Source organism: Hippocampus bargibanti, linkage group LG14 (genome assembly GCF_051943395.1).
Source record: "Hippocampus bargibanti isolate YZ-2025 linkage group LG14, ASM5194339v1, whole genome shotgun sequence".
In the NCBI taxonomy this organism is placed as follows: Eukaryota; Metazoa; Chordata; class Actinopteri; order Syngnathiformes; family Syngnathidae; genus Hippocampus; species Hippocampus bargibanti.
The window spans coordinates 15366872-15381492 of NC_142747.1; the positions used below are offsets into that span (position 1 = coordinate 15366872).

At 40.5% G+C, this 14621-nt stretch overlaps 1 protein-coding gene across 3 annotated transcripts; it reads left to right on the forward strand.

Annotated features, from left to right (window-relative positions):
* The first annotated feature begins 979 nt into the window (after positions 1-979).
* Positions 980-12738, forward strand: LOC148888497 (prolactin-releasing peptide receptor). Of its 3 annotated transcripts, none has more exons than XM_089013615.1 (4): positions 980-1157; positions 6329-6797; positions 8549-8946; positions 11384-12738. In XM_089013615.1, the coding sequence occupies exons 2-4, from the start codon at positions 6335-6337 to the stop codon at positions 11603-11605; spliced, it is 1083 nt and encodes a 360-aa protein (XP_088869741.1). In that variant the 5' UTR covers positions 980-1157; positions 6329-6334; the 3' UTR covers positions 11606-12738. The 3 variants fall into 3 exon arrangements, with proteins under 3 accessions (XP_088869741.1, XP_088869743.1, XP_088869742.1); XM_089013617.1 differs by having other exon boundaries at positions 11415-11605; XM_089013616.1 differs by lacking the exon at positions 980-1157 and having other exon boundaries at positions 6295-6797.
* Positions 12739-14621: the final 1883 nt, after the last annotated feature.

Here is a 14621-nt window from a genome sequence, read left to right on the forward strand (position 1 = left end):
ATTTAAAAGCGCCTATCAAAGCACCCAGGGACACTTTACAATTAAAAGAACAATAAACACCAGAACAATAAAATATTGGTTTATGTGCTTTAACAACAGCGGAAGCTGGAACCAAGCACTAATATGGAAAAAAAGGGAAACGCTGCCCCTTGTGGAAGGGAAAAAACATTGCCAGAGATCTGGCCAGCGCTTTATCGGCACCCAAACATGAAAAAACAAAACCCCAACAAATTCGGGAATGGCGCTCTACGTCATATTTTCAATTCCCGAATAAATTCGTGAATGGCAGTGAATGAGTTACCAAAACAGATTATGACATAATTGTTTGAAGACTATGGTAGCGCAAAAGAAAAGCACAAATTGGCTAGACACGTTTGCATTATAAGTTAGCATTAGTTAGCAACAGTTCAACAAAACAATATGCTCTATATATCCATTTATTTATTTTCTGATGCGCATATCCTCACAAGGATGGTGGAGCATGGCAGAGCCGATCCTCGATGCTTTCAGGCAGTAAGCAGTGTACAACCATCCGCAAACACACACTCACACCTAGCGACAATTTAGAGTGTCAAATTAACCTGCCATGCATATTTTGCGTATGTGGGAGGAAACTGAAATACCAGGAGAAAACCCACGCAGGAACAGAAAGAACATGCAAACTCCACACAAGAACGCCAGTTCCCTGTACCTTTTTTTTTAACGCCTCAGAGCTAAAAATGACCATATATTCATCCACGAGAAGAAAGGTGACTTGCACTAGCACAGCAGGTAAGCCATTCAACACAATGCCAAATAAGCGTGTGCAGCACTTGGTTGACACTTCATTGATTTGCTCCAGCGTTTCAAGACGGGAGGGGAGCAGACAGACCTCTCCTCTCTTCGTTTGAGATGAGAGAGGTTACGTGGGTTGCTTTTTGGTCCTTCCTTGCTGACGCACTCACTCACTCACTCTCAGTGGATCCTCCTGAGTGACTGACTGCCCTTCACTGCGGGTCCATCAGGGTTTTTTTTCCTTTGTTTATGTATTTATATATGTATATATTTTTTGGTTGAATGAGTATTATTCTGTATTTGAATACAACAGTTGAGGAAGAAAAACAAAACATTATTTGCATATGTATAGAGGGCTTTTTCTGCATCTCTAATCGGCGACAGTAAGTCATTTATTTTATACCTATTTTTTGCAATATGGATGTCAATTCATGAGCATTTGAATGTTGGTCTGAGATTGACCATTTTAATGACAAGGTATATCCTGTTCAGTAGAGTATTTACTGTAAATATGGCTAATATTTTCCAATATATTTCATTTTGCACTGGAGGATATTACATTTTGTACTTGATAAGGTAATGGTTTGGACAAGTATATAGTTTTGCTTTCCCATTTTGTCATGAAGAGGCTGCATGAATTTGTGTGCTATGCCGCGTTTATGCGATTTGTCATCATATGAATATATTATTTTTCATTCGATATATTTCCAGTCACCATCCAATGCAAAACATCAAATTCAAACAGATTTAGGCTAGACCTTTTGTATTAAAAAGTAAGTCAAAAGATTTTAGTTACTGTGAAGACAGACAAAGCGATGGAGTTGAAAGCCCCCCCCCCCCCCCCCCGGGCTGGAGGACTGATTGAAATAATTGGTTGGAAAATTATCCATGGGATTGGTAATTGACTGTGCAGTAAAAGGAGCACATTTCTACATAACTTCAAAAAATTGGCCAGATTGAGCATACATTATCAAGTGAATCTATTCATTGGGCGCAGATATGAGCGAGTGGTGGTGGTGGGCGGGGGTATTTGCATTGCAATTTCTTCGACGTTAAGTACCTCTCGCGTGAATTTCTCTCATGATGAGCGTGAAATGTATAATTAATGCATGGGCAAGACATTCAAAGAGTGAAAATAGCAACATAGATGTCACTAATTATGATCGACTTATTGACAATTTGATATGATCCTATTTCAAATAAATAAATTGATAAATAAGTAAATACATTTTTCAAGTATTGGTAAAACACTCATCATTCTTTAGATAGATGAAACCAGATTTCTCCAGGGAAGATGGATAACTAACGAGCATCTGTCTTTTACTCAAATTTTCAGCTCCACGTAATTAACATCTGCAGGGAAGCAAGCTCAGGTCTGGAGATCAACAACAACATTACGGCTTTTTACACGCAATTGCTTGTGACTGTTTTAAAAAAATTACCTTTTTTTTACGATCCGCCTGAACCCCCAAAAAAAAGCATGAGACACGAAGTGTGATCGCAAGACTGTTAGTCCTACTCATGATGTATTTCATGCCACCCGCCTTGAATGCGGGGGCACTGTTGAATCATGCTGTCATCGGATTGATTGGCCTTAGACCGCTACTTCAAGAAAAAGGCTCATCCTTGGCTTGCTGTCTGAAAGTATAACTGGAAAAATGAAATGTCAATGTTCTCAGATCAAAACTCAGTGAAAACTTTGCAATGCTTTAAAAGCAGTGATCACATTTTATTTTTTTTCCCCGCCCAGTCACCACCTGCTTTTTTGTAATATACTGTACTATAACAGCTTAATTAATATAGCAGTGAATTAGTGAATTATTGGATTGGATTGGATTGGATTTGCCTTATTATAGTGTGGCATTTCAAATCAGAATCAGAATCAGAATCATCTTTATTGCCAAGTATGTAGAACACACAAGGAATTTGTTTCCGGTAGAACACGCTGCACTAGTATCGTTGTCAAAAAAAAAAAAAAAAAAAACTGCTAAGTGGCACTATACAGTTCCATTTTGGCTACTGTTGAAAGAGTTCAAAGAGTTAATGGCTTGGGGGAAGAAGCTGTTTAAATGTCTGCTGGATTTGGTGCGCATGGATCGGTAGCGCCTGCCTGAGGGGAGTAGCTGGAAAAGGTGGTGGGCAGGGTGCGGAGGGTCCAGTAGGATTTTCTGCGCCCTAGTTTGGATTCTTGCAGTGTGCAAGTCCTCGAGAGTGGGTAGGGCGGTGCCAATGATTTTTTCCGCCGTCCTAACTGTCCGTTGAAGTCGGATTTTGTCCATTTTTGTGGCGGCCCCGAACCAAACGGTGATGGAAGAACACAGGATGGATTCGATGACAGCCGTGTAGAAATGTTGCAGCACCTCCTGTGGCAGGCCATGCTTCTTTAGCAGCCTCAGGAAGTACATTCTCTGTTGGGCCTTTTTCAGGATAGAGTTGGTGTTGACCTCCCACTTCATGTCCTGGGAGACTGTGATTCCCAGGAACTTGAAGGTCTCAACGGTTGACACCAGGCAGTTGGATAGTGTGAGGGGTAGCTGTGGTGATGGATGTTTCCTGAAGTCCACGATCATCTCAACTGTCTTGAGCGTGTTCAGCTCCAGGTTGTGACGGCTGCACCAGAGCTCCAGCTCCAGCCCAAATGCATTGTAATATGATGCATCATTAAAGGACAACCGACGTTACCGCACAAATTGTGTCCATAATTTGTAAAATGGCTTCAAATGACTTCTACTGAGCGTATATTAAAAAGATACCACAGCATATAGCTATATTTTACGTTTTAAGACTCGCGCTGAATATTCAGGAAGTCTTGTTTTTGAGTGGGTGACGATTCCTGACGTCACGTCACGTCAAGAAAACCCTGACAGAGAAAGCGACACACAATGCATTTTGCGGTACTTTGTTTGGTCTGAACACATAAATAACGCAATGGTGAATCGTTGTGTGTTGCACCAAGACAACTATTTGATACTCGCTGACACAAATTCCCAGCAGACAAATCAGCCCATTTCCAATGGAGCTTTGGCACCATCTTCTGCATATTCTGAGTGCTACATTTCTGTCCAGATGCCTCAAAATGACACGGAATAACTTCTTTAATCGATTGCAAACATTTATGCTTTCCTCTTTAGAACTATTTGAATCATATTCATAACTGGATGAGTAACAAGAAAACATCCTCTCCGAATCTGAAGCCATTGTTTTGATTCTCGAGCAAGGCAAGACGTCTTGGCGTGACATCTCGAACAATGGGGCGGGACCTTTTGAAACTGGCCACTTCCGGGTTCAATTTGAAGTAGTTTTTAGACACTTTAAGTCATTTTTATTGGTGTTTTGCATTTGACTAAAAATATCATCCTGCGTGTTTTGGGTATTTTAAATGCTATAAAACGGTTTTCTGATGTCAGTTAGGAAACAAAAAAAATGGTTGTCCTTTAAGGAGTCACACAATCACACCCACCATTAGAGTTCATTCCACAGAATATTGAGTTTTAGGACTACATCAACATTCAATACAGCCTAAGAAACCTTAGATGCTCCTCTTTCATTAGAAAAAAAAGAGTTAATTCCTAAATGATATGGGTCTGGAGTTATATGAGCTTGGAATGGGGGCAGCTGACCAAAATCCAATGCAATACATACATATTGGTTCATATAGCACTTTAACAACAGCTGAAGCAGGAGCAAAGCGTTGACATGGATAAAAAGGAAATGCTACCCCCTTGTGGAAAAGAAAAAACATTGTCAGAGGCCATGGCCAGCGCTTTATTGGCACCCAAGGATAAAAAAAATTAAAACACGAACATATTTGGAAATGGTGCTTTAGGTCATATTTTAAATTACCTAATAAATTTGTCAATGGCAGTGAATGAGTTCATGTAGAAGCCATTTTTTTGAGTCAACGGAGTGAAAGTGACACTTTCATAGATGCAATCAGTGACTGATAGGAATGAATCAATTCATATTTCATTATCCTGCGATTGGCTGGAAATCATTTCAGGATGTACTGTACTTACTCATTTTCAACTGGGACGAACCCAATACCTAAAAGCGCCTTCCAAAAAGGATCAATTCAGGTTTGTACATCATGTCCTGCAGTAGGTTGTTGACATGATTGTGTTTTTTAGGGATTTTATGCTCAATTGCGAGGCACATGAGAAGCGGTTTAACGAGGCAGGACAGTACTAACAAGATTTACCGTATTTTCCAGTGTATAAGGCACACTGGAGTATAAGGTGCACCCTAAATGAATGCTGTATTTTCATGTTTGTTCTATATATAAGGAGCACCGGGCTATAAGGCGCAGCTTCAATGAATGCAAAACAGTTCAATATTTAATATACAAATATATAAAAGTTTCCAAATATAAGGAACACCACATTATAAGGCGCTACAGTAGAGCCCTGGGTTACGCACGACAGAGGGAAATGGAGTCGGTGGGTGCTGACAGTAGTTGCGAGACCTGTTGTGGCTTAATATAACTTCATATATAAGGCACACCTGCGTATAAGGCGCACGGTCATCTTTTGAAGAAAATCAAGGCTTTTGAGTGCACCTTATACACCGGAAAATACGGTCATCATTTGCCCCCTCAGATTGTCCACCATGAACGAACGTGTCATCAATGTTGTTATTTTTGTCATATACACAATTACCCTTACACGTTATTAGTCACATTGTATTGCTAAAAATACATTCTGAAGTTATTGAAATACAGTGACACCTCAACTTACGAACTTAATTGGTTCCCAGACAGAGTGTATAAGGTGAAAAGTGTGTATCTAAAAAAAAATCCCATGGGAAACCATTAAAATGGGAATAATCCGTTCCCGGGTTTCCTTAAAATATACTTTTCAACTAAATAAGCCTTAAAACTACACACAACATACCTTATTCTATGTATAATAAATGTGATATTGTATTGCAATGAAAGAAATACACTGCATTGTATCATAAAGTCACTTTATTTACATTTGTGATGGTCATTTATGGCTTGAGGACTGTAATTAAAGAAATAAACTGTGCTGTAAAATAAAGTTTTATTCACCTTTTTGATGGTCGTTGATGGCTTATGGAAAGAGTCACCTTCCATAAGGACTTCCATAACTAGTGGTGGGTGTGTATTCTGAAAATAGTGCTTATTATAAGGTTTAATTTTCAGAAATTTGACGTTTGTAAGACGAAAAGTTTGTAAGTAAAGGTGTTTGTAAGTTGAGGTCTCACTGTATGGCTAAAACAGGACATAAGGTTTAATTCTTGTATTTATGCTAAGCAATTTCGTAAGCATTATAAGGTGCACCCATTCATGACCTGTATAAAAATAAACTAATAAATAAATAAACAAATACATATTTGATTTTTGACCAAAATGAAGAATAACGAATCCATTGAAGAGAAATCCACATGAGGTAGACAATATTCATTTACTTAGTTGCATCATGCAAATTTTTATATTGGGGAGCGCCTTCTGCCCGCCTTCACTTTGACAAAAATATACGCGTGAAGGACTGCACTGTCCCCAATTTATGATGCACTTTGTCCTTCTTCTCCCAAGGCAAGCATGGACATCCTCATCAAGGAAGACTTTGACGGGAGCGTCAACACCAGCCACCAAGAACAACAAGACAGCCTTCCAGGGGACACAAGTCAAGCACTGAACCAAAGTGACCCCGTGGAAATATTCATTGGCATGGAGCTTCTGCTTCGTTTCAAACTTCTCTTCATGCCCCTCTACTTCCTGGTGGTGGTCGTGGCCGCCGTGGGGAACTCCTTCCTTTTGACTTGCATTTTGATGGACAAGAAACTCCACAATGCCACCAATTTTTTCATCGGTAACCTGGCCGCTGGAGACCTGCTGATGTGTTTGAGCTGTGTGCCGTTGACCATGTCCTATGCCTTCGACAGCCACGGTTGGGCTTTTGGGAGACCCCTGTGTCACTTGGTGCCCCTGGTGCAATGCGCCACCGTGTTTGCATCCGTGCTCTCTCTCACGGCCATTGCGGTGGATCGGTATGTTGTGCTAGGTGAGACAAATGATTGTGAATCCTACTTGGAGGTGGCTTCTTTAATACGCCACCCCCAACTCTGCAATGCAAGGCCAATCAGTGCCTTGTGGTAAAATAAGAGGCATTGTAGGATTTTGTTGGGGTATTCATTTTATCAAAATTTCTTTTATCAGGCCAATAATGCATTACATTTTTTTGAAAGCATTTTCAAGGGATGCTGAAGAATATGTCTACTACATCTGTCTAAGCTCTCAGTCGTACAGGAGTGGTCCATCGATGAAAAGGTTTCTTCAGATGACGGCTGAAGAAACCTTTTCATCGATGTCTACTACATGGGTTGTAAAAATACTCGGATTACCGTATTTTCCGGTGTATAAGGCATACCCAAAAGCCTTGATTTTCTTCAAAAGACGACCCTTAGTCAAAGTCAAAATGAGCTTTATTGTCAAGTATCCTAATATGCGTAATAGTTGTATGACGAAGGCGGAAGTAGACGCCGAAACATGTCAGGTATTTGAACACCGAATATACACTGTCTGTAAGATAAGAATCTGTTTTAAATTTAAAATGATCCTAATATGCATCACATACAGCACAGATGAAATTACTGTCCTCTCGGACCCAGCGTGCAAGGCACTTATGACTTTGGCAAACAAAATAAACACGAAAACGCTAATTTGCCGAGAGAGAGAGAGGAGCTGCTGTGTGTTCACGTGCCGCCATCTTGGAAAAACAAAACAAAATAACAGCCTAATATGTAGTCAGATTGAACCACAACTGGTCTGGCGACTACTGTCAGCAGCCACCATTTTCTACTGTAAAAGTAGTGTGTAACCTCAGCCTCTACTGTAACGCCTTATATAATGTACTGTGCCTTATACTTTTATACTTTTACATATTTATATATTATATTTGGAAATTTTTGTCATTCATTGAAGGTGCGCCTTATAGTCTGGTGCACCTTATATATGGAAAAAGTTGAAAAATATAGTATTCATTGCGGGTGCGCCTTATACTCCGGTATGCCTTATACACTGGAAATTACTACAATAATTATAACATATTTTAGACACCCTTTCATTATTTTAGGCACCTGATCCATAAAGATTTGTTTTAATCGAATGCCAATATTTCAATGCTTCCAATTTCCGATTAATCAGTGAATTACCGTATTTTCCGCATAAGGCACACGTAAAAGCCATATTTTTGTTCAAAAGCTGACAATGCACCTTATAATCCAGTGTGCCTTATATATGGCAACATTTTTAAATATTTCACTCATTGAAGGTCCGCCTTATAATGCGGTTAATCTTACATATGGAAAATATTTTAAAATATCTCATTCATTGAAGGTGCGCCTTATAATGCGGTGCGCCTTATAGTCCGGAAAATACAGTACTTCAAAAATATATAGAATACATTTAACATGAGCATAATTAAATATATTAGTTAAAGGCAGAAGGGGTAGTCCTGTGCATCCAGTGGTTTATGCGTCGACCACACAGTGCAGAAGTTTTCATTCTCAAAACATGCATGGACCCATAGAAAAGCCACTCAGGGTCAGGGAGAACATGCAATCTCCACACTGCGAGGCCAGAACTGGAATTGAACCCTCTACTGTGAGGTCGACGCACTAACCACTGGATCAACAGGCCACAGGGTGATGAAGCATATTTTATGCTCATTGATATGCAAATGAACAAAAAGTAAGTGGAAAGGTGTCCTGGTGAAGCAAAAAAGTGAAAAATGTTTAACTTTGTTTCATTCAGCTCACCCAGTGCGTCGAAGGATCTCTTTGTGGGGTTGTGGTGCAGTGACGCTGGCCGTGTGGCTTTTATCTCTGGCCTTAGCCGCTCCTCCGTCCTTCTACACGCGCTACTTGGACCTCAGGCCGAGTGGCATCGAGCTGGTTGTTTGTGAAGAATTCTGGCCGGAAAATGGCAACCTACGATTGCTCTACTCCTGCTTTATCCTCACCGCCTCCTACATGATCCCGTTGCTATCCGTGAGCATCTCGTACTGTGCCATCAGCGTCAGTCTTGCACGCTATTCTGTGCCCGGTGAGCAGGCGAGCAGGGGACAGCACTGGAAGCAAAAGCGGAGGAAGACCTTCACTCTATTGGTGGCCTCAGTGCTTGCATTTGCACTGTGTTGGCTGCCTTTGCAGGTGAGATCATGCCAGAAAAATGTCTCTGTCAACTTTTCTTATGGACTTGACGTTTAAAGGACAACGGACGTCTCCGGACAAGTTGTGTCCATAATTTGTAAAATGGCTTCAAATGACTTTTACTGAGCGTATTTTAATAAGATTCCACCGCATATAGCTATATTTTACGTTTTAAGACTCGCACTGAATATTCATGAAGTCTTGTTTTTGAGTTGGTGACGAGTCCGTACGTGACGTCACTAAAGGAATGCCCCTGACCGAAAAAAAGACGCATTGTAGCGGTCCTTTCATCACGTCAATGTATTCTGCTGTACTTGTTTGGTCTGTGGACCTCGTGTTGCACCCAAAACCCGCCAGAAGAGGGCGTCCAAGCTCCATATAAGGAATGTATAAGCCTGTGGAAACAGAGGTTGCCGCAGACAATTCGATAAGACATTTCCCCTCAATGTTGCCTCATAATGGCACGGAATACATTCTTTAATCGATTGCAAACATGTATACTTTCCTCTTCAGAACTATTTGAATCATATTCATAACTGGATGTGTAACAAGAAAGCATATTCTCCGAATCTGAATTGTTTTGATTCTCCAACAATGCAAGACGTCTTGGCGTGATGTCACGAACTGGGGGCGGGACTTTCTGAAAATGCCCAATTCGCAGCTCAATTTTTTTGCAGATTTTGGACACTTTAAGTCATTTTTATTGGTGTTTTGCATTTGAATAAAAATATCATACTGCGTGTTTTGGATGCTATAAAACGTTTTTCTGATGTCAGTTAAGAAACAAAAAAGTGACGTTGGTTGCCCTTTAAATGCTTCATGGAGCCCATTTGCACATATATCACGGCTCTAAAACCCACATACTGGATAAAGTGTGCATGAATAGATGAACTTTCAAGATATTATTAGAAGAGAAGCTCATAATTCCCACCATTCTAGTATTAGATGCACAATGAGCCATGCTATAGAATAGATCATCAGCGGAAACGGTAAGGCAGGTGTGTCTTCAAGTGCAATTTGTGCCAAATGGGTGCTGAAAATCAGCAGGGGGCTGAGGAAAATAACTACCATTCTAAGAAGTAATCATGCAGGAATGTTATGCAATCAAATATCGATCACCATATTATGTTGAGAATCTTCACTCATTCACTGCGATTCACAAATTTATTCTGGAATTGAAAATATAATGTATATTGCCGTTACCGAATTTGTTTGGGTTTTGTTTTTTAATGCTAGGGTGGCGATAAAGCGCTGGCCATGGCAATGGCCTCTGGCAATGTTTTTTTTCTTTTCCACAAGGAAGCACCATTTCCCTCTTTTCGCCATATAAACCAATATATATGTATTGCATTGTATTTGGGACAGCTGCCCTCATTTCAAGCTCACATAACTCCAGACCCATATAATTAAGGAATTTACTCTTTTTTCTTATGAAAGAAGAGAGTCTAAGGTTTGTAATTCTGTATTTAATGTTGATGTAGTCCTAAAAGTCAATATTCTGTGGGTCTTGGAATTCGAGAGACAATGACAAAAACCCTGGCACTGGAGTGGACAAATGTTTGCACATGGTCTGGCAATGATTGAGTTAAAATGGCTTGGCGGGCCACATCTGGGCCCTCGGCCTTGAGTTTGACACCTGTGTACGAGACCAGTGAAACGAATCTGTTCACTGCCAGAGTCTCTCAATATTGCTCGTTGTTTTGAAGAAAATTGACAAATCATCAGAGAAAAGTAGTTAATTCCTAAGTTATCTGAGTTATCTGAGCTTGAAATGAGGGCATCTGTCCAAAATACAATAGCACACATATTGGTTGATATAGCGCTTTAACAACCGCTGAAGCTGTAACAAAGCACTAAGATGGACAAAAGGCAAATGCTGCCCCGTCGTGCAAGGGAAAAACATTGCCAGAGGTCTGACCAGCGCTTTATTGAATACATGCGGGAATGGCACCGAATGAGTTAACAGTTGCTGTCAATTGTCAGTAACTAAGTTGCTTTATCGAGCTCGTAACGTCTGACTCGCGTTTAAATACTTTTTAGGTCATCTTACGTAAAAAAAAGTAATAACAATAACACAGGCTGATAAATTCCTTATATGGAGCTTGGATGCCCTCTTCTGGCAGCTTTTGGGTGCAACACGGTTCTCGGGACCAAACATGTACAGCAAAATACATTGACGTGATGGAAGGACTGCTTCAATGTGTCTTTTTTCGGTCAGGGGGCTTTCTTTCGTGACGTCACGTACGGACTCGTCACCAACTCAAAAACAAGACTTCCTGAATATTCAGAGCGAGTCTTAAAACGTAAAATATACCTATATGCGGTGGAATCTTATTAAAATACACTCAGTGGAAGTCATTTGAAGCCATTTTACAAATTATGGACACAACTTGTCCGGAGACGTCGGTTGTCCTTTAAGTGATGATGTCATTTTAAGGTTCTGAACCTGCTATTGGACCTGGACCCAGACTGCGACATCATCGGCAAGCGCTACGTTAACATCTTACAAGTGTGCTGTCATTTAATGGCAATGAGCTCGGCTTGCTACAATCCCTTCATCTACGCCTCGCTGCACAGCAAAGTACGCAAACACCTGACGGGCTACCTTTGTCCTTGCCGCAGCCAAAGGATGGTGCAGAGGTCTCTGTCCAGGATCTGATCATTATCATTCTCCAGCCATTTTCTATCATGGAAACTCATTTACCATAAACGTACTTGGAATTTATCTCCCCTCCCAAGCAGCCCGAAACGCTTTTACATTTGACTTTGAAAAAGATCCACATGATCATTCTTGGAAATAATTTTGGAGAGAGAATAATCACAACGGACAGCGTGAAAGCATTCTGACCTACGTGGACATTGTGATCGAAACTTGCTTACTCTCCTGGAGAGTAAATGCACAATTTCACACAGGCGAGCCGACTGCAGTTAGATTGTAATCATGGACCAAACAAAAAGACATTCTCCACTGTGAGACTCATAAAGTCACATCCAATATCCAATCCAATTCCACTCATCTCTGTTATTCATCCCCACGTTTGTTATCATTAATTCGCCGACATGGTTTAACTCATGCACTGCCATTCATGAATTTATTCAGGAAATAAAATAGGACGTAGAGAGCCATTCGCGAATTTGTTCGGGTTTTGTTGTTTCATACTTGAGTGCCGATAGAGTGCTGGCCAGACCTCTGGCAATGTTTTTTCCCTTCCACAAGGAGGAATCGTTTCGATTTTTTTCTATTGTAGCGCTTTTTCCAGCTTCACCTGTTGTTAATGTGCTATATGAACCAATATGTTTGTATTGCATTGCATTTTGGACAGTCGCCCTCATTCCAAGGTCATAACACCAGACGCATATAGTAATTTAGGAATTACCTCTTTTGTCTAATGAAAGAACAGAGTCTAAGGGTTCTAACGCTGTATTGAATGTTTATGTAGTCCTAAAACTCTGGAATTCAAGTAACAATGACATAAACCCTGGCACAGGAGTGGACACATTTTTGCACGTCTGGCAGTGAACGAGTTAACCTTTCGTGGGTGCATTTGGATTGAGCTTTGTATTTATACAAGTATAAAAGGGAGTTTTCAGGTTAAAAAAATGTATGAGATACATATGGTAAGTTAGTTTATGCACTAAAGCAGTATTACAGCAGCATTTCTGACTTTGAGGCTTATTTCATGCAAATGCACTGCATTTATTCCTATCATCCAGTGTGAGAGGGGCAAGCACATTTATTACAATACAATACAATACATATTGACTTATATAGTGCTTTAACATGGACAACGCTAACATGGACAGATATCATATACAGGAAATAAAGCAGTCACAAAGTTAGTAGAAAGCAGCAGGGCGTGAAACCAAGATCAAGTCGGAATCATGCATGAGTTTAATGCCAAAGAGTACAAGTGAATTTTGAGACGGGTTTTAAAGACGGTAGCAAAGGGGCTTGCCCAATTTTCAGTGGCAGGTCATTCCAGAGATCGGGACCAGCAATGAAAAAGGATTGATCCCATCTGAGCCTCCAATTAGTTTTTAGCACATCTAATAATGTCTGGTCAGCAGACCTGAGGCGCCGGGACGGTGTGTACGGGTGGATGGTAAGAAGGAGCAAGGCCATTTAAAGAGCCAGTGAAGGGATACCAGAGGAGGACTTATATGCTCCCTCTTACGAGTACCAGTTAAGAGGTGAGCAGTAGCATTCTGGACCTGCTATAGACGCTTCATGGGGGATTGGCTGACTCCAAAGTAAAGCGCATTACAGTCATCGAGCCGAGATGTGACAAAGGCATGAATTACTGCTCATGATAAATATATATAGAGCTACCAGCACCATTTTAGTTCACTGACGAAGCTTATCAGATGAAGAACGAAACGTCCGACAAATTAAAAGAAGTACAGATGATGGCTGAAGACACCTTTTCATCGATGGACCACTCCTGTACGCCTGAGAGCTTATACAGATGGACATCTGCCCTTTAATTCTCAGATTCTGGGTTTGTACTTTGGAATGTGGCCGGAAACACGGGGAGAGCATGCAAATCATAGGCTACATTTTACGCACAAACTAAATGAGGACAAACATTGTGGAAAATAGATGACTAAAGGTACTTGTGATTTGTATGCGCAAATGTTTGATTCTAATATGTATTATGCGCGGTTGGCAGTGATCATAAACTGGCGAGATGAGCACCGGCATAAATTATGGTGTCTAACAAAATTAAGTGCTCAGTTTGTTTTTCACAAGCCAGGCAGCACACTTCGACATGGTGACAATGTGATTGGAATTCTAATCATGTTTCCGTGTACTGAAAGCTGATGATACAACCGAAAAAAAAGGCGATTCACTCCTGTTCAAATGCTTGTTTTTGTAAGAGGAAAAATGACAGCAAAATAAATTGAAACTTTTTTTCCACCATGATTGGGATCGATAACATGTCAAACAGCTGTCAAGCCAAAATGATTGTGGAATATGTCGAAATTGAGTAAAAGTAATAACGATATGCAACTGCTAATACTCTGTCGAAGAAAGTTTCTTACCCCCCATGCAAATTGTCGCCATCAAGCCCCTTCTAAATGTTCTGAAAAGTCCTTGCAGTATTGGGTTGCCTCATGGGTCCGGGTTGAGTGAACGCTGGCGCGTGTGGCTGCCGCTGCTCACTCACAGAAAAAAAATATCCTGTTACCGTAAAGTGACCCTGACAATTTTGAAAGGCGCTTAAAAATGAAATGTATTATTATTATTATTATTATTATTATCATCCTTGGACCCCATTTTTTCGGTCATGTTGAAGCTGCAATTTTTTTCCCCTCTATCCTTTTGGTGACGATCTTCTAAGCATTTTTTATATATATTTTTCTTGTTGCTATTTTGCAAACTCACTCTTATTTCTTTTAAATGTTTCAGTTAACTCATTCACTGCCATTCATGAATTTATTTGGGAATTGAAAAGCATGACGTAGAGTGCCATTCCCGAATTTGTTCCGGTATGTTTTTTCATGCTTGGGCGCCGATAAAGCGCTGGCCATGGCCTCTGGCAATGTTTTTCTTTTCCACAAGGGGGCAGCATTTCCCTTTTTTCCATGTTAGCGCTTTGTTGCAGCTTCAGCTGTTGTTAAAGCGCTATACAAACCTATATGTATGTATTGCATTGTATTTTGGACAAGCACCC

Excerpts from the sequence above, each read along its gene's own strand:
- LOC148888497 (XM_089013615.1), top strand. The coding sequence starts at position 6,335 with ATGGACATCCTCATCAAGGAAGACTTTGACGGGAGCGTCAACACCAGC. Across the intron at positions 6,798-8,548 it reads GGATCGGTATGTTGTGCTAG|CTCACCCAGTGCGTCGAAGG; the intron begins GTGAGACAAATG and ends TGTTTCATTCAG. Across the intron at positions 8,947-11,383 it reads TGTGTTGGCTGCCTTTGCAG|GTTCTGAACCTGCTATTGGA; the intron begins GTGAGATCATGC and ends TGTCATTTTAAG.